At 42.4% G+C, this 20,390-nt stretch overlaps 1 protein-coding gene across 1 annotated transcript in view; it reads left to right on the forward strand.

The window, feature by feature from the left end:
• The window catches only part of igsf9a (immunoglobulin superfamily, member 9a), a gene marked incomplete at its 3' end in the record, with an annotated part of 62,587 nt that overhangs the window by 25,687 nt on the left and 16,510 nt on the right, over window positions 1-20,390 (forward strand). The window contains exons 7-11 of the mRNA XM_030085599.1: window positions 3,484-3,625; window positions 10,040-10,185; window positions 14,968-15,110; window positions 17,610-17,750; window positions 18,205-18,321. Of these exons, the coding sequence (XP_029941459.1) occupies window positions 3,484-3,625; window positions 10,040-10,185; window positions 14,968-15,110; window positions 17,610-17,750; window positions 18,205-18,321 (689 nt within the window). The remainder of the gene's footprint in view (window positions 1-3,483; window positions 3,626-10,039; window positions 10,186-14,967; window positions 15,111-17,609; window positions 17,751-18,204; window positions 18,322-20,390) is intronic.

Consider the following 20,390-nt stretch of genomic DNA (forward strand, 5'->3'; position numbering starts at 1 on the left):
TTACTGTTTGTACCTCGCAGTAATGGGAGGTCGGCATCGTGGAGTCTGCACGTCTCAAACTTGGCGTCACAGCCAAGTTCATCAGCTCCACGTTGCACAATATAGCATGTAATAAACTTATAAGATTAAAAATCGCAGAGTCTGTAGGAGGCATTAGCAGGGTCTTTAGATCTTGGCATGATGACACAACACGGTGCAAGTGCACCGAGCAGGGAGGCGTGTAAACGGTAAACAGATTTAAACAGGATTTGATACATTTTAAGGATCATTACGGGGATGTGCTTACTTTTCCGTGTTTTTTCTAAATGTACCAAAACGATAATGCCAACAATGTGACATGTGTGGAGGAGATCTAATGCTGTTTGGACCCACTGTGTAAAAACAAGAAGATGCAGTTCAGTATGTGGTCAGAAATGTATGGTGCGTTAGTCAGGTTGGAGATTTACAGTCCAGCTCTAAATGCTAGAACATGTCGGATCTGAAAACAGGCCCCCGTGTATCATTGGATTACACCGACACACCGCTGCATAATACTCTGTGGTATTTATTTCCGACTCCTTCGTGTACTCCTACTCGTGACTCCTACTGCAGATTTTCCCTTCTGCAGGTCGGCACACTGGGAAACATTCAGCTTTGGCTCAGAGTCCCGATGATGTCGCTCTTAATTTCTAAAGTCCCGCAGTTGCAAGTGGTCACATTTAGAATAATATTCATCATGATCACATACTGCCCTGGCGCTGCTAAGTCTAAGTCACATTATCTGAGCTTTGGCTTGCATTCTGTGCTGCAGCGCTGCCACATGGATGGATTACAGTAGACTAATAGCTCATCTGGATGAAGTCAGTCTAAAAGCCTTAAGTAACCTCTAAACTGTCACTCACAGATGTATCCGGCAGGCGTTTAGCATGATAAATGTGATGGGTAATGGCTGCTGGAGAGATTATGTGGTTGTTTATGTGTAAGGCTTGTGGTGTGTTAGTCCTCCTTTATTAGCTTTTCGTAAATAGCACGTGTCGGCATGAGGTTGGCACAGCGGGGGGAAAGGAGATAAATGTGACATGCTAGCACTGCTCTGCGGTGGCTGGATGTGATTAGTTGTCAGGGCAGTTTCATTCGCGCGTTTGACAATACAAGGCCTGAAAGTATTGCTACACTACAGATTTTTTTTTCTGTCTTTTGGGAAATAAAGTGTTTACCTCCTCCTGTATGACACCGAGCTTTTGAAGACCCCATGTAATCCAGATTAACCATCTCATAAAAAACCTTTTTTCCCAGCAGAACTTGCTTTAGATGAGTGACAGTTGTTTGCGTACAAAGCCGTGCTTTATGGCATTTAATAAGCCCTCGCATTGTACTCGTTTTGGTTTTGGCAAACATTATGTGAAAAAAGCCAATGCCTGACCAAGACACAACACAAAATATGTTTTGAGACTTTTTTTTTTGGCTAATTCTCTGTTTTTTTATCTTTAATTTGCTGTTTGTGCCACATGTTGATTGTTTCTGCGCCTTTGTATCATTTGCATTCAGTTACGATCGCACTGTGCCTCACTTTACAGGCATTTTTAGGTCTCTTCAGGGTGACGTAGATCTCTTTCTGTGGCTCTCTCTGGCTCTTTTCTGTGTTTCGTACTTGTGAGACGTGACCAGGGGAACCCTAAGCTCTCCGTCTCCTGGATGTGAACCTGCTGTGAACATTCCAGTCATCGCTTTATGGTTTGATGAGCATGAAAATGAATGTTATTCGTCTTTTAGCGCCGTCACAGCCACCAACTCATTAGGCAGCAGTCTTCATTCCCATCATAAATCAACAAATAAGGGATTTTTTTTTCCAAGAAAGATGCTCTCAGCTGTGAACAGACTTGAAGAATCAATGTTAGAAAGCACCGAGGCCATCCTGGCAGCGCTTTACACCTCACTGCAACACCTTATGTTGGTTTTTCCTTCCATTTGTCGTCCGAATAAATGATGCGCTGATGATCTCAGCCGGTGTCACAATCAATAGGAAGACATTTTTCTGAGATGGATCCAAACCAGTTTTAGACTACATAGGATGATAATCCCTTATTGGTCCAGCTTTGTGTCTTTTCGTGTTCTCCTACCGAGCCGCCGATGTATTGATCTCCAGCAGCTCTCACAGTACGAAAACAAATCCACGTCGTGAATGAATCATTGAAAATCGGAACATACTGAAGGGGCAGAGTTGATGTGATTTCAAGGAGAGTATTAGTTTGAAGAAAAGACATTAAGATGGATTAATCCACATCTTGTATTTGTTAAAATGGATTTAGTGTCTTTTCTCATCCAAGTTGAGCTTCTTTCGTCTTTAAACAGTCATAAGCTGATATAAAAAGAAGAGCAAATAAAGTACACCCTGCATAGCGGAGATACAAAAGAAAGTGAATATTTGGTGCTTGGATGACATTAGTCTAATGAAAAGAAAATATACTCTAGACTTACAATAATTTTTAGGTTAGTAAATGTTAACTTGCAAAGGAGATAAATGAAGTCTGCTGTGCTCAACCCAGGAAGTTCTTTGAATACATAAATCCACTGAATTTCCTCATGTAGTGTTATTTCCTTATGCCTTTAAATAATGTTGCTTATAAGTACGTTTCCCAAGCCTGGTTTAAACTGTTTTGCATTATGGATTTGTATAAATTATTTTGCATTTTAATAAATGCGTAATGACGTGCTATACAAATTACTATTCTTATGACAAAAAAAACCTCCTGTATCTCCAAATTCCAAGGCTTGAGATTATACTGAGTTTGCAAAAAAAGCAACAAAACAACAACAACAACAAAAAAAAAACAACATATATCAAGGAATTAGATTGCAGAGCTCAATTTGACAGTCATTCAGTAAACATTTGTTTTTGATTTGAAGCAACTTCATTCCGTAGTTGTCTGTCACACAGGGAATGCTAACTTTAGAGCACAGCTGTCAAACATCAAAAAATGTGGGCCATAAGCAGCGCACAAGAGGTTCCGCTCTGCACGCCCAATCCACGAAAGCAAATTGTAAAAAAATTCCAAGAAAACATTGATTTTTTTGAACAAAAGTCTTTAGAGGTGCAGGCACAACACAACTCTGAGACTCGAGTGGAGATATCAGTGATGTTACCATGAAAGAAACTAATTTCAAAGCCAGGCTGTCAGAGTGACTTTATAAAAACATTCACCGAATAACAGCTCTAGGTGAAGCTTTTTGGACATTTAACTGTATTTTGTAACCAAAGGGAAATAGAGCTGTGTGTGCCACCGAACCAAAACTGCTTCAGAAGGAAGTAAACAGTTTTTTACTGGCTGGAATGTATATATTAAATAATTCACATCAAAATTTTCCATATAATTTCGAAATAGAGCCCTGCTGTTATTGACTAAGGCGTTTTACAGCTTTTTTAAAATGATGGAAAGAGTCAGAATAAGTGGCTTTTGGCAAAATAATTTATGCAGTTTTTTTCCCACGTTTCCTTCTCTCCAGGTCCACCCGTCATCGTCATCCCTCCCAAAAATACATCTCTCAACATGTCCCAGAATGCACTGCTGCAGTGCCAGGCGGTGGCGGACCCCCCCAACATGACCTACGTGTGGCTGAAAGGTGGCGAGAACGTCTATCACATCGAGTGAGTGCAGCTGGCGCAGAGCTTTTTTCCCGTCTTTATTTCTTTCTGTTACATGTGCTCCAAATCTAATTTAGTGCTTTTCACAGATGACTGTCTGACTCCGCTTTTGTTTCCCAGAGAAGAGGCGGGGGGGGGGGGGGGGGGGGGGGGGGACGGGACAACATAAAGAGGCAAAACACAATGGCGCAAATGTGAAATGAACAAAGCACAATCAGTCGTATCGCTTGGATTAGCTGTTTGAATAAGAAAAAAAACCAGAAAAATGTTACAAAAATTTAGTTTAAAAAAAAAATTTAAAAAGCAGCCAATTTTCCCTGACGTCCTCTGGCACACTGCACCACAAGTGAGATAAATGGAGACTGAAACCTGCTCCTTTGTCAATAGAAAGCTAAAACCCGCCTCCTCATAGGTCTTAGTTCCAGGCGATGGAGCTCCACTACATGAAAGCCTGTCCCAGCGGACCAAACAAATCCAGAGGCGACATTTCTTAAAAGCCTGTCTGACATGTACTCGTGTGCCGGTCCACTGAGTGATTTGATGATGAAAGCTGTTTTTCTTTTTTTTTTTGACACTGAGGCAGCAAAAAAACAGGTACACCACCTGCTTTGCTGCACTTCTTCAACACATGTCAGTGTGTTTCCAGGCAGGTTTGGGTGACTCAGGGCGAGGCTGCAGTGTCCTCTGTGCATCCGAGGTGAAAAAAAAAAAAAAAAAATCCCCTTATGAAGCTTCCAGTCACTTGAATTTTATATGTTATTACCACTTAAATATTTATTGGCCACTCAAATCCCCTGGCAGGTATGAATGAGTCAGCTGAGGTCAGTGTCTTGTGAAACTCAAACTAATTCTGCTTTCTTTGAAAGCTGGAAGTCCCTCCATGCATGATGCAGTTTTTTTTTTTTTTTCCTTTCCTTTTTTAATCCGCTCCCTGTGAGTTTGCTCACCGACTTTAGCTCACACAAAAATAGCAACACTTAACTTCCAGCGATGAAATCTTGATAATGCGGCGGCGGCGGCGGCGGGCAATGATGCCGAGGACGGCCTTACAGAGAAACACATTTCTTCTGATTCATCCAGACAATAGAGAACAGTTTTTGTACATATATATATAAATAAAAAAAACACTCCACACACTTCATTATATGCCTTTCGTTTAAATAGATGAAACCTTTGTGCTCTGATATTTGTTTTCCCAAATTACTATTTCATTTACGTCACCAGTTTTTCGCGTATCAGAGCTTCAGAAGTGCAGCAGTTTGTTGGCGTACTTGTTTCTTGTCATTTCTCCATGAGGGTTGTGTTTCTGACTTATTCTCTGGGGCCATCGGAGATGAAATAATTAGAGCTTCCAATAGATGACATTCCTGTATAATCACAAATTTTTGGTGGAATTATCGAGCTGAATGTTGCTTTTATTTCAAAATGAAAATTTTGCCATGTGCATGAATGCACTGTGCACAGAAACATCACTCATCGCAGATGAGTCAGTCCTTTGTATCATTGTTGAGACTATGATTTCTGTAAATCAGCAATATTGTGCCGCCCTAATGAAACAAACTCCTTCAGGATTATTTCATGGAGGGAATCAGAATTCGTCCTGTTTCATCTGTCATATCACTAAAAGTGTCTGATCAGTGCCGTGAACATGCAATGCAACCAAATCGTCACTCCTCAGGCCCCAGAGCAGTATAGTTCAGAGATAATAATAGCTAAATTTATCTGAACTTAAAGTTTATTCTGTCGAAAGGAGTCCAATTTTCTTTGAAATATTGTAAAAAAGAAGGAAGAAAAAGACATATACCACCCTAATTATCTGCCACTGCTCCCTGGTTGCTATTCAGAAATAATGCCATGAATAATGCTGTGAATCCTTTTTTATATGTGAACTTTTTCCATACAAAGTACCAGCGCTCCTTTGTCAGAGAACTCAGAACTCTGCGTTCTTCTTCCCATGAAGACATTTCCCTCCGACTGTGTGTCACTGCACAATATGCTTGAGGTCAATCAGAACCTTCCTTCTTGGCATTGTTTGTGTTGTGTGTTGTGTGTGTGTGTGTGTGTGTGTGTGTGTGTGTGTGTGTGTGAGAGAGAGAGAGAGAGAGGCTGAAACTTTAAATATCAAGGTCTCTATCAACAACAAAAAACGAATTACATGCATTGTTAGTTTAACATAATTTAATATTAGTTTATTTTGGACCTTATTTCATTTTCTGAGTCGCATTTTCCGTAGTGTTTCTGGTAGCACGGTGTGTGTACCGGCGCCATGGAAACAAAACCCAACAGCCCTACATTGTAACCTTTGCAGCGTGTGGATTGTCAGCGTCCGAAGCGCCTGTCGACCTTCCACAAGGTGTTGTGCATCCGGCCTTTACCTGCTGCTGACTCCAATAGACCTCTTGACCCTGCGCTCTGTAAAGCAGATGAATGGGAATATTGAGCCGGGTATGACATGTCATACCTTGTCTTGGCTGCATAAATTTCTTTTATTTTCCCTGTTAGCAAACTCCAAACTAAAAGGTTTCTTTGGTCAGCCAGAAAAAAAAACAAAAAAAACAAAGCTTTGTGGTTGCTCGTGAAGAAAGGGTGCTTTATTCCTCCGGTATCTGCCCGGTAGAGCGTGAGTTACACACCGGCAAATTCTGGAGCTGATAAAAAAAAAAAAAAAAAAAAAAAGTGGAGTTCTCTTTTCTAAGGCGAAAGATTTGAAATTCAAATGAGTGCCAAAAAGGAGGAGGAGAAGAAGGGAAAGTAGCTACTAAGGTTACTGGCTCGGGGCTCGACTTTGGTCCCAGGGATTTTCAGTCGGAGCTTCTCGTGCTGCGGCGCTTCTCGTGCTTCTCGCGCACGCCGCCGTCCGCACGTCTGCACGTGTGTTTAATGTCAGAGAAGAGGGCTACAGCTGTAAGTTTATAACGAACCAGCCGCCGTCCCTTATAGATGTACAGCACTATGAAACGCTCGGAGGCTGGATGACAGATGCGTCAGCGTACTTCTCGGGGTCCTCGCAACTTCTGACGGCCAGAGGCGAGGATCTGAACTTCTGATACTCTTAAAAGAAAAAAAAAAAAAAAAAAAAAAAGATCAACCTCCAAACTGAGACCAACATTTTTTTTTTCTTTTTTTTTTTTAGAAAGCTACATGTGAATCAATTTCAGTCTTGAAAGTCAGGGGTTATTCTCTGAAGGAGTTTTTGGCCAACAATAAAAGTCACGAAAGCACAGGGAGAACATGCAAACTCACACAAAAACAATTGCATATTTTAAATAAGTAGAACAATTGATTAAAAATGGTGAAACTGTTGTGTTGCTGGTATTTCTTGCAGTCAGTGTTTGTGAATTTCGGACCGGTTGATAAACGTCTCGCCTTCATCGGCTGAACGTTCGCAAACGTCTCCGCCGTAATGTCAGGCTGTGTCGACTCCACTGCTTTTGACCTTTTTCTACCCCCCAGCTCTGCCTCAAACATAAAATGAAGAGGATAAATTCAGATGAGCTAAAAGCTTCAGTCATACCATTTCAGGAGAAAAAAAAAAAAAAAAATGTAATTGCTCTGGAACTGTAATGCACCCAACGAGCTTTTCTGTATGAGAGGTTTGACAAAAGCGCCGTTCGGTGCCAAGGAGAAGATCCGAGCGAGCGGGGAAATGGCTCACGGTTGCCAAAATATCATCCGCCAGACAATTGAACACACTCTTTAAATAAAGGGATGGCTGGGATGGGGTCAGTGAAGCAGGTGGTGGGCTTAATTTGCATTTACTTCTCCTCCTGCATTCCTCCAGCATACACATCGCTATTCTCTGTGATTACACTCAGGTTCATTTTCAACTTGATTTCGATGCGGGGAAGAATATTAGAGAGGCTTTCTGCAGTTATTATATATAATGCTGTTAACAGCTGAGTCGAGCACATGAGGATTATTCTGATTATCTATAGCTGAATTAAGAAATAAGCTCTTTTGTAATTGCTTTCTTAAAAATAGTGATATGCGCTTTGGGGATGCCAAAATAGACCTCCTGTTGATTTTTTTTTTTAATCTAATCCATTTCGACTCAGATCTCTTGCATTGCTTTGTGTTTGAGGCATGCTGTTTTCCAAAGTGTTTTATTATTATTAGTTAGAATATGAAAAGTAAATGAACTTAGAGTCACAGTTTTGCTATTGTGGATACAATTAAATCAAAAAGTGTATTTTTGTTTGGCTGATGTAGCGGAATTGACCAACTATTTCCCAGAAGTTAGCATGTAAAACAAATAACTTGATGCAAATGCTGCAGGTTTTCCAGATTGTGAGGTTGTTATTCTCTATTTTAATTGGTTTTAAGCTTCAAAACATGTGTATGTTTAAAGTGTCTGTACTGGATATGTGTGTGTTTTATGAACATTTGCAGACGGGGAATTATTTTTCCTCTTGTTTGTTCTGGGTTTCATAAATTTTAGTTGCCTGTGAGTCATTGGCTGTCCTGTTATTACCAATTCTCTGAGAGAAAGAAGCACTTCTCCTTTTAAAAGTGAGACAAAACACGGAGATGATGTGGTGGAGTTCAGGCTTTTTTGTGGATAGAAACTGTAAAAGAAGCATAACAAATGACAGCGAGGTCGAGAAATAATTAATCAGGATTAAAAAAAAGATATTTAAGCAGTGCACAGTCTGGAACTTCACTGGAAGCTTGTTTCAAAAGTTTAGAGAATTAACTCTAAATGGAGCCTTCAGTAGAGCTTTTCCGTTCAATACTATCTTTAAGTTGTTTTCTAAATTAAACATAAATGCTCTTTAAATCATATTCTTTCATAGAAACGCTAGCTTTAGCGGCTCTCATGTCATTGCGGAGGGTTTTGCAGCAGCGCAGAGAGCCGGGTCCTTCCTCCGGTGTTTGTTTCCGGGGAGCTGTTTGAGTCGTCGTGCTGTGTGGGATGGACAGCTTCCTCCGGTGGGGGCAGGCATGTCCGTGCACACCGATATGTCAGGAGGGGAACCTTGTAATCAATTCCTGCTGAGGCGGGGAGCTGGTGGAGCGAGTGGAGAAGGGCTTTCACAAGGCTTCTCAGGTGGAGGAAGGAGGTTTGGTATTTTAGTCTTAACTCCAGCCAAAGAAAGCCAAGTTCACACGTCTTGATGTTCTATATTAGCGGTGTCAATCATAAGGTCCGGGAGCCAAAAGCAGTTATTTTGGAGTCATTTTATTGGTCCGGCCCCCTCAAAGAGAAACTGGACTGTATGTGTTTGAGACTCCTGGTCGATGTTGTAGAAAACCAGCATTGTACTTAAAGCCTGAATCATTTTGCTGTTCATAAAACCAGCAGTCGGCAAAGACAATATGAATTTAAGTGCATTAACTTGCTAAGAAAAACTTCAAAAGAAAAATTTTTGGGGAAAAAAAACCCTTAGGAATTTAACTAATTTAACCAAACTTAATTTTGACATTTTTCTGTACTATTTAACTTTTTAAATGAACTCAGAATTCTGTTCATCAGTTAGTTATCCATTTGTACTGGAAAAAACTTGCCTGAAGACCAGTCTGCACTGTATAAATAAATGAAATACATTTGTATCGAATGCTTTTTTCCTTGTAGGTTTTTTGCAGACTGAGTCTCCGCCAAGGTTCTGCGGTTTATTTCCAAACCCTAAAGGAGAGTGCCAACACTTATCTTTCCGAGATCAAAAGCTGCTATTAGTTTCCTCAGCAGCTCCACTGTTAGACTGAGCTCACGTCACTTTGACTCGTTATCTTGACCTCGACGCCCCCTGAAGCTCCCCGGGGGGGTCGCTGCTCTGAGGGAGTCCCTAAACCTCTTTGGACCGAAAGAGATTTGTTTTCTGTAGAAAGCTTGTGAAACTACAAAAGCGCCATGAAGTCTGAAAGAGCCCAAAAAGCTGCGGTGAGTTTTTGATCCGCTCTTCGCGGCCGCCGCTGGCATTACTCATCCGATTTACCGCTGATGTGAAATAATATTGTAAGTGGATCTTAAACAGCCGAGGCACTGACGTGGATGTTAATGCGTCGGGAGATAAACAGAGTAGTGACGGGGCGCGGCAGGGCCGCTCACGTTAACTTGAATCATCTGACCTCGACGGTAATCATCACAGGACGTGTCACGTTGTGAGCCGTCCCACCTGCACATGCCGCCGGCGTCCGCGCGCAACGGAGGCCGCTGGAGTCTGCTCCGTTTTCTCTGGGAGAATGCATGAAGCGAGTGGGCACTTGTCTTCCCACTCTGACTGAAATGAAATGAAATATCCTTAACCTCCATCTGCACATAACTCACAGTGGGAAAAAAAAAAAAAAAAACCCTCCTACACTGTTGATGCTCTGAGAGCCTGTTTGACTCCACGAGCGCAGCAGGCCTGATTTGACACTTTCTGTATTCTGCAGCATCATTTACGTTACTGAACAAAGTCCTGTGTGGTTTCTCCAAAGGTCTCTGAAGTCACGAGTGAAGATCATGGTAGATGGGACTCTACTCATCTCCAGCCTCATCCCAGAGGATTCTGGGAACTACACCTGTGTGCCCACCAACGGCCTGCTGACTCCACCGGCCGCCTCTGCAAACCTGACAGTGATGCGTACGTTCCTGTGTTTGTGTGTGTGTGTGTGTTGTGTCTGTTGTTGTGTGTTCTCATGAGACATTGGCTGTTTATTTGTGTTTTCATGATGTGGTTAAGCCTTAAACTGAGGCGTGTCTCTGTCGGAGGAAGGACCTACAGCTGCCAGTCACAGCATCACATCCCGATTAAACAACTAAATCAACTAAAGTAGCAGAAAATTGATTCATTCAACCAAAGTTGAGGTGATTAAAACTATCAAAAAAGATGGAAGCCTTTGACGAGGAATTGATTTAACATTTAGCATCACATTTGAGTCACACTGAGCCAATGCTCCAATCAGCCACAAGGGGGCGATTGAGATTTTTTTTTTTTTCTTCTTCTTTCTAAAGCAGGGTGTTAGACACATTTCAGCTTAGGGGTCGCAAACAGCTCAGTTTGATCTTGAATGGGCTGAACTGGCCAAATAGTGTCATAACAGTGGTGTCTAAAGCCTCAACAAAGGCTTAATGATGAGTTTAGCATGAAGCATTTTTCAAAATAAACCTCAGTGCAGACTAAATCACATTTTAATGAACATTTTCAAATAAAAAAAAAACAAAAACAAAAAACAGACACACCTGTTCTAAGCTTTCATTCTGTACATGAAGCGGTATCACAATATTTAGCAACCTACTTACAATGAGGAAATTTACTGTTTAGCAGATGGTTAAAAACAACATTTATTACATCTTCAATTTAGTGTGTGCGCTGACCACAGCACAATTCGTATTGTAATACTGCTTTATACCACAAGGTGGGGCAGTGACTCGCTTGATGGAATAAGTCAAATGAAATGGCCGAGCTTACTTGCCAATATATAAATACAAAGTGCTAAAATCCTCAAAGCTGCATTAAGATGACACTATAATGACTCACAGTTAATGTAAAACAATGCCGTGCCAAAACATTATGTCATACCCTTTCAGCACAAATATTCTGAGCTTCACAAATAATGTGATTTGTGCTCCTTCCCTGAATCTACAAGAGCAACCTGATATCACACTGAAAAATAGCTGTGAGTTAAAGAGCCATCCACAGTGGTAGTTATCGGAGTTGTGTTGGATCTGTAACTACACCCAGCAGTGATGCAACTCGCCGCATCTCGTCGTATACTACCTCCAAGTGACCGTTTGAAATCTGCAAGTCAGGATAAACAGTTCAGCTGGAAGAAAATGCGGGCTTCGAGTGTCGTCTACAGAAAGCTGTAAAGTCCAAACTATGTAATAATTCCAGTGTACAGTAGTAAACCCTCACAGACTTGTAGTCAGTGGTTTTGGCTGAAGAAAGGTGAGCGTTAGCATTTTATGAAAGTTAAGTTCCAAACCTCTTCTAATCCAATCATCTCCGAGTTTCAGGTTTCATCGTCCCAGAGTCCAGAACATATAAACTATAAAGGAATCATAATATAAACACTAAGAAGAAGTGTTTTTGGCCCCACAGTGTGACGTGCGTTACTAACGATTGGGTATCCGCCCGTACCAATTACAATTTATTGCTTCTCTGATTAGCAAAAGGATGCTAATGGGAGAAAGTGATCGCAGCAAATTCATGGTTCCTTTTGGCCAAACCCAAGGTCAGAACTTAGGACTCATAAAACACGTTATACATTCATGCAGTCTTTAGATTTTGTGGGGAGTGCTCTGGGAAGCCTCGCAGGCTGGAGTGGACAAAGTGCTGCGAAGGGCATCGGAGACCTGAAACTTTCACCAATCGATGGTAGTTCATGGTAAACAGCATTACACTATTAAATCTTCCCCTGAGTTGTGTTAAATATCCTGTAGTGACGGTTAAGTTAAGTGAAACACAGTAGGTTGACCAGACGCATCAGGAGCTCATTGTAACTTATTAAAAGTGTTTTACTTTGCTCAACATGCTGATTATTCACTAATTAGTATCAGACTCTGAAATCCCCTGTCAGCCTTTTGCCCCCCCTTTATGGCGACAGAACAGCTCCCTCACAACAACACATGGGCCCTCATTTATCAAACGATCTTTCAAACGGGTGTATATCTGAGCTCATCGTACGACGGGGCTCGCGTGGCATTACAGAAACTTCCGTACCTCGCCGATCTCAGCGTTTGAGTGATCGGGTGTTGATAAATGAATTTGATCGTCATTAACAATGTTACGCCCTGAAATTTTCATAGTTCCGAAGCCGCGCCCACTGAGGTCAAACACGGATAAGGAGCGATTTTGGCGAAAAAAAGAAAGTTTTGGGAGCTGGAAATGGATCCTCTCAGGTCTGAGCTGGAGGTAAATCAGGAGGAGCTCTTTGGAAGAATAAAAACTGAAATTTAAGGAGAATAGGAAAACGCTGTCTGGAGGACGCCGTTCACGGCAGCGGTGAGCAGCGTCACCTGGATGAACGGACACCGGCTGAGGTCTGAACAGGTTATAGGTCCGTTAATTTAACCCTGATATTACAAATAATGAGGCTGATTCATGTTGTACAGCTCAGAGTTTTATTCTTTTGTTTAATTATGTCTCAGAGTCGGGCAGCGCGGCATCGCGGCCCGGTCTCCTCCCCACAGCAGTGACGGTCCCACCGAGACACACACACCCCGGACCGAACGGGACACAGGATCGAACAGGACCCGGGACTCAGGCCACCGGGGGCGGCGCGTGCCACCCGCTGCCGGATCTGCTTAAATGAAAGACAATTTATAGAAGCCTTAATAAAATGTTTGACTAAACGTCCTCTGTCTGTATTTAATATCCCTTTAGTTCATATGTTATTTTCTAGGTTACTGGCTTCACATCACTGATTAAAAAAATCATTTGCTAAAATTTAGAGTTTATTTACATTTCAGTAGCGGTTCTTCAGGTCCTGTCTCCTCCTCCAGACCCAGTCGAGGCTCTGCTGGTTTCCGCATCCTCTTGTGGCGCCGGCGCATCAAAAGTAACTCTATCGGCCAGTGCAGTATTGTGTAAAACTGCCTAAATAAAGTCACACACATTTTCGGGGATGAACAGGAACAGCAGCGTTTTCCCCGCTGGATCTGAGCATCTGAAGCTGCTCCGCAGCAGCGTGTGCGTCTTTGCGCACTGTTATAACAGCACTCCTCTCCGTGGCAGGATGGACCAGCGGACTTATTGAAAGTTAAAAATCCTTTATTAATCCCACAAGGAAGAATTTTATTATATATATCGTAAGGGCATCATTTTATTATTTATTTATTTATTTTTAATCTGTAGTGAATGTGTGCTGCTTGTGCTTTATGGCGTGTTTGAGGTTTACTTTATAATTGTTTTCACGCTCCGCACTGACTGAAACTTGCGTACGCGATGTCAGAGCTGTCGTGAGATTTCATCTTTCCGAACGATCACGACCAAATTGATAAATAACTAACCCGTCTTTCATATGGACGTACGACGGGCGTACGCCCGTATACCACCGTACGGCCGTTTCATAAATGAGGGCCATGGTCTCTGTAAATCCTCTGAAAGTAACTTTTGGGCGAAAGTGACACTTTACCCTGCTGTCGGAGGTCAACCTCATTGAGGTTCTACCTCAAGTTTGGTGCAGCTTGTACATAGCTTTATCCTGTTAACCCTAGCCTGGTTGATAATCAGTATTTCACACACATAATTCAAAACATGACATTTTTAAACATATATACACAAACAGAGAAACTGACAAAGAGGAAGAGAATCTTTTTTATACTCCCCTTTCTGGATCAGATATTATAATTATGTAAAGCGAAGAGAAAAACAGCAGTATTTATAGCATAACTTTACAGAGGAACTTTAACAAAGAACATATCAGATCTAAGCTTTACATGTGTTTGCTTCTATAATTATATGTAGAAAAAGAGATATATGTGACAACCAGCAGAAAATAGACCAAAATCATGTAATTATCGTTGGCTTTAATGGAAGTAAACACACATGATCTGAAGATAGAGCCTGCAATATAAATATGAATATTTTAACATGTGAATAGAGACATAGGTGTTATGACAACATTTTGACATCAAAAAGTAACATCCAAATGAAAACCAGCAAGGAAAGGCCTTCTACACCATGCGCGTGCGCACACACACACACACACACACACACACACACACACACACACACACACACACACAGATATCCACATCGTATCAAGAAAACAAGTGTAATCATAGCAGACCATCTTTTTTTTTTTTTTTTACTCTTTTCCCGTCACTCCGCGGTCCGAACCTGAAGCTCGCAGGCCCATTAGAGCAGCTTTCTGTGGAAGAGAGGGGTCAAACACGGTCAGTCCGGCTGGTCTGCAGCTAATCAGCACCTTACATAACAAGCTGTGATGCAGCGAGCTCTCTCATACCTTTCTGCCACGGCTGCTCCGGCTTCCATTCGGTCAGACCTCTTGTCCAAGCTTTTATCTCCCACACACATCAGCGAGCCTTGGACGTCCGTGACCCCGCCGTTGGTTCTCCAGCTCATCGCGCTGCTTTTGATACACTCGCCAAGAATACCCCTCAAAAACAGCAGTTTTTGGAGAGCGCTCCGGCCCAGCTGTCTAACCATCAGAATTGGGCCGGCATCTCTCAAATTGTTCCCCTGCCCATTTTCCTCGCTTCCAACACGTCAGTGTCAAATACTGAGCGCTCACTCGGTTCCTAATGCGTCTCCCTCCTTGACAGGAAGCACTGTAATGAGATAATTGCCCGTTTCACCTGTCAGTGGTTCTAATGTTGTGGCAGGTCATGGCAGTTTTCTCTCAGAACTGATCAGAAGTTTCAGGTTTTGTAGTGAATGACGTGTTTTCTCTTTCAGACCCAGCCGAGCCGCTCCGAATGCCCCAGGAAACCTACCTGCCCACAGGTATGGACGGCGTGGTCTCCTGCCCGGCGGCCGCTCAGCCTCCGCTGCTCCGGGTGGAGTGGACGAAAGACGGTGAACCGCTTGACTTGTCCTTGGTAATGGAAATAAGACTTTCCTCCGCATGACGTCTGCCATCGCACTATGCGACCTTTACGCCGCCAGTCTAAAAACTGCAAATCCCCATCTTTAATTTAAACAGTCAGCAGTGCTCCGTTATTGATTCCTGATACTGCGAGCCTCTCGGGGGGCTGAAAAACAGCGGCTGAAATCATTCGGTTCTCTCTCAGCAGAGCCATGTCCGACACCACCGCGGGCGTCTACCAAGCGACAGCCTTCAGCAATCCGTCATGTAGCAGCTTAACACTCTGCCCACTCAGTTTGCTCCCAGAACAACGCAGCTGCAGTTTTTAGTGTACATCTATACACGTCTGCCTAAAACATTTAATTAGGACGTTTCCTTCGCTTGCCGGTGGAAATATCTCCTCCGTTCTTCAGGTGTGAGACCGCTCAGTCATACATTTTAATGGATGGGGTGATGAGGTCACCTTTAAAGGCTTTGGGAGCGATCCCCGAGGAATTCCTGACTGCTCGTCAAACCTTTCTTCTTCCCCCCTTTAATTCAGTCCCACACTCTCCTCATCGGAGAGACGAGAACTGGGGATGCAACGATACCAGTACGGAGTATTGTAGTACTGCTACTTGGCAGTAGTTAAAGATTAGTGCTTGTTTTTTCTTCTTTAAAGAAGTGGTGTTGATGCATCACTTGTTTGAACCATTACAAATAAAGGGGAAGGACGAGGGAAGGCGTTGCGGTTTTAAAACTTTGTTATATTTTTTTCTGAAAAACCCCATGGCTTTGTTATTTTTTCCCTTTGAAAGTCAGCCCAGAGTATCAACTTTTAATAACATTCCCTTTGTTTTGCGTGCGGGGAGATCCACCCTCTTCCTTCCTCCCTCTGCACGCTGTGTTGACCTCCCCGCTCCCCCACTTCCTCGACACTTTGGTGTGAGGCGATGGACATGCCCGCTGATGAGACGCACCACAGGAAGTGTGACAGATTCCCGTTGTGCAGGACAGAGGCGCTGGAGTCGGCCTGTTATTCTGCCAATTATTCCAATTCGAGCGCGGATGTCACAAGCCCTCACACGCACTGTAATCCTCGCCGCCTCATTCCGGGAAGGATAATAGCGGTTTTGACTTCATTAAACTGAGTGGGAACCTTTTGCGCAGTCAGAACGCACCGCGAGCCTTCCACTGTTTCTTAATTGAAAAAAATGACTGGACGATTTTTACTGTTTTCAAGGCAAATGATTCCTTAAAAGAAAAGATCATGCAGAGCATGGTGGCTGCGTGTGCGTCAGACATGTTAAGACAAACTAAAAAAAAAAAAAAATGTTTTTTCAAGTTTAGATATAATCTTTGAAAACCAGTGCCATGAATAAATAATTCAACATTTGACATTTTTAGATCGGGAGGTAATCTGCCCAGTGGGGATTTAAATACTTAACTGCTGCAGGACTGTGGCAGCCTGATATCAAAAACATTGTTTCTATCAATCCTTCAAACACAGCTGAGCAGCTCATGTTGCTTTGGACACACCTTCATCCCTCAAAGAAATTGATGTTTTTCATCATATTTGAGGCAGCAAACATTCAAAATGGCACAAAAAAACCCCAGCATAATTTCTCAAACTCGTGGTTTTTCCAGCCAGCCTGTGTGTGAATAATTAGAAGTGGGTTTAGAAGTGACAGGGTGAACACATCTTATTTAATACGCTGACATTTTGCCTCTGCTCCTCCTTTGCTGTCACAGTCTGTGCTGCCATCTCTCCGCGATCTAAAGAGCTCCCTCAAACCTGCAGTTGAAAGGTTGTTGGTGCAAAGATATGAAAAGTACCGAGTCCCCAAAGGGACAGGGGCGAAAAAAAAAGAAAGCCTGGGAATTAATAAATGGAAAGCTGTTTTTTTTTAAAGATAATTTTCATCTATGAAAACAATTAATGATCTGCACATAACTGTATTCCGCTAAATACATTTGAATGAACACATCTATGTTAATGCATCATAAGTAACATGCTGAGATCTTACCTCAATGAACAACTGAAACAGCAATAATATAATATAATGTTTGAGAGATCTCACAGAAAGCTAGTGGTCAGAAAGAATACAGTGAACTATAAATGATAGGTTGTGCTTTGGAGTAGTGGCGAGCAAAGTATTCCCAGTCTCAGCCCTGGCTTGGAGGTGTTTCTCGATTCAGCTTGCATGATCTCCCACAGTACAAATCCAAGTGTGTTAGCTCAATGCGGCTTCAAATTGACTGTGAATTCATGTATTTTCCCTGTTTAATGGACCCTTACACAACTAGAAGAGACTCCAGAGACCTGAGGTCCTCAGCTGTATTAAGAAGTATAAATGCTGCAAGAATATAAAACATTCTAATATTAAAATGTGATTTCTGCCATACTTTCTCTGTCTTTCTCTGGTCCCATGTTTACACCTGCTTGGCCATTTTTTTTTTTTTTTTTTTTTCAAATTCCTTCTTTCCTTCCGTCACCTGCGTTATGTTCTCACCTGTGGTTTCTCCCTGTCAGTATCCAGGATGGACCTTGAAGCCGCAGGGCTCCCTCTTCATGGCCACGGTCAATGACGACGCAGCGGGCGTGTACGCGTGCACGCCGTACAACAGCTACGGCACCATGGGTCCGTCCGGGCCGACAAATGTAATTCTGCAGGTTAGTGCTCCCTCCGCGCCGGCCGGCTCACTAATTAGGGAGACACGGAGCGTGAAGCGGCTGCGAGGCTTAGCGGTGCTCCACTGACACACAACTCACGGTCGGGGATGCTGTGAGAGCTCAGATCAAATATGTCTGCTAAACCTGCCTGTCGACACTGCGAGCGGGAGTGTATTTTAATTAGCCCCAAACACATCTGTCACAGTGAATTAAAAACTTAACAGAAACAATATTTTCATGACCTTTTCCCTGCGACTTTAGAGCAGCGTGACATTAATGGAAGTCAACGCCAACTCAATACAATGCTGGCGCTATTGTCGGAGTTAATTGTGTGGCTAATCCTTTTGTTATTAAGATAATCTTGTCCAAGGCGGCAGTAATCCAGTCTTAAATTCCATTGTTGGCATTGCTGCAATCTCCTTGATTTGTCTATATTGCTTTGGCGTTTTTGCAGGACCCCCCATCCTTCAGCGTCGCTCCCGAACCGCAGTACAGGCGGGACGCCGGGGGGACGCTGCTCATCCCATGTCAAGGAAATGCAGACCCAACAAATAAGATAAGCTGGAGCAAGGTAAGTGATACATTTTATTGAGGTAGATTTTAATTCAAACCGTAAAGCTTCAGCCTGCGTCACGCCAAAAAAAAAAAAATTGAAAATGTAAAGGTTAATGTTGCACTTATTTACTGGCGCAGCTCAATCAAGATGAAATTGAGCTGTGTCAGGCCTTGAACTGAAATGTGTTGAGCCTCTTATCACATAAAACATACAACAAAAGACTTTATATCAGTTTGTGTGTTGTTCATGAGCATCGCCATGCACGTGTGTGCGTCAGCTGCGTTTAATTCCACTGCCTGCTGTTAAAAATCAATGTGTGGCTCTCTCTTAAGCTGCTCTCACATCGATCAAAGAGTTAAAACACTGTCTGGGTCTCACAGGATCAAGGTGACTGCAGGTTGTGAAGCCAGGCGCTGCAAACGTAACCGTTTCTAAAGACTGCTGGAGGAAAAAACAAACAAACAAAAAAAATCACTGCTAATCGAAAGAGTGCAGTCCTCTGTCAGTTTAGGTTTATTTATTTATGTTGAGGAGTTAAAGCTGTCGGGCTTGAGTAGCTAAGTGCGAAATCATCTCCAGTAAGCACTAACTTACCACTGGGACATAGCTTAAATGGGTCCTTGTAGATATTACCCGTGTGATTCGCATTAGCGTTTGTTATTACATCCTTGAGCAAAGATGGTTAAAGGTCGTTTCAGGTCCTTGTCTGCACTGAACTGTCACGCTGGCTGCAATCCACTTCACTTGTCCATTACAACGAGCTGTGCTGGAGAGACACGTCAAACATGCTGCTGGTTGAATTTTTCTTGGTCACAGAATAAATACTGTGTGAAGGATGATAACTGGCTAAATATTTGATGTTTTTAAGACACAGCAAACAGAAGCACATGGCTTTGTAAACAAAATTCCACATTACAATATGGTAAAGTAAGCCTCTTTTCACACGATGCACAATAAAATGTGAGTTGCACCAAGCTCTGAATCTGTTCAGGATTACATTTTAATCTGCTGTTGTCATCGAGAAATAAGCAAACTCTGTGTCTCATGAATTCACATGAACTTACACTGCAAGATCAATGACAGAACTCTGAAATGTGTTAACATGATAATTTCTTGCAACTTTTGCTTTATTCATTAGAAATCTTTTATGTTCCAGCCTTCTCCTTTTCCTCCCTAATCCTAACTCTATGCAGATGACACTCAGCTCTACCTTTCTGCCTTTAATTGTATTTTAAGTAAATTGTATTTATATAGCAACTTTCACAGGTAAACAAAACAAAACAAAACAAAACAAAACCACAAAACACAACAATTCAATGAAGTTAGTTCAAGTGAAAGGTTAAAAGCCTTCCTGTATGAAAATGTCTTCAGCTGGTTTTTAAAGAGTCAACAGAGTCTGTACTGCGCAGAGACAGTGGAAGTTAATTCCAGAGTTTTGGTGCTGCTGCCTGGAAAGTCTTATCTCCTGGAGTTTTAAATGAGCGTGTGGGGCGAAGAGGAGCTTCTGACCTGTTGACCTCAAATTACAGGACGCAGACTGAAGTTTCAGCAGGTCGGTGAGGAATTGTGGAGTCTGACCATGCTGTACTCTAACTGTGGGAAGTGAAATTTTAAAATGTTCTAAAATTTACTGGCAACCAATGAAGGGAAGCCAGAGCTGGAGTAATGTGCCTGTTAAAAGTCTTGCAGCAGCGTTTTGGACAGTCTGAAGATGTGTTGAGATAAAAGCACGAATTTCTCAGTTCTGTCAGTACAACAGAAGCTATATTTGCAAGTCATATTCCTCAAGAAAGGACTTTCACAATATTGTGATGAAAATGTGTCAAACATATGGCCCACAGGCCAAAATGGGCCCACCACTGGGTTCAGTCCCGAATGACCTTCCTTATTATCCCTTTAGGTGGCAAAGTCGCAATGTCGGGTGTGTTCACATCCGAAGATTTAGAAAAAAAGAATTTGAAGGAGTCCTTCATGAGTGACAATATGATCACCTTGAAGAAGCCAAGTGAGAGAAGAGAGACAAAGAACCATTTTCTGTTCGTCATTGCCAGAACATTTAGAAATAATAAGCAAATAGCAATAAA

The sequence above is a fragment of the Salarias fasciatus genome (genome assembly GCF_902148845.1).
Source record: "Salarias fasciatus chromosome 7 unlocalized genomic scaffold, fSalaFa1.1 super_scaffold_4, whole genome shotgun sequence".
NCBI lineage: Eukaryota > Metazoa > Chordata > Actinopteri > Blenniiformes > Blenniidae > Salarias > Salarias fasciatus.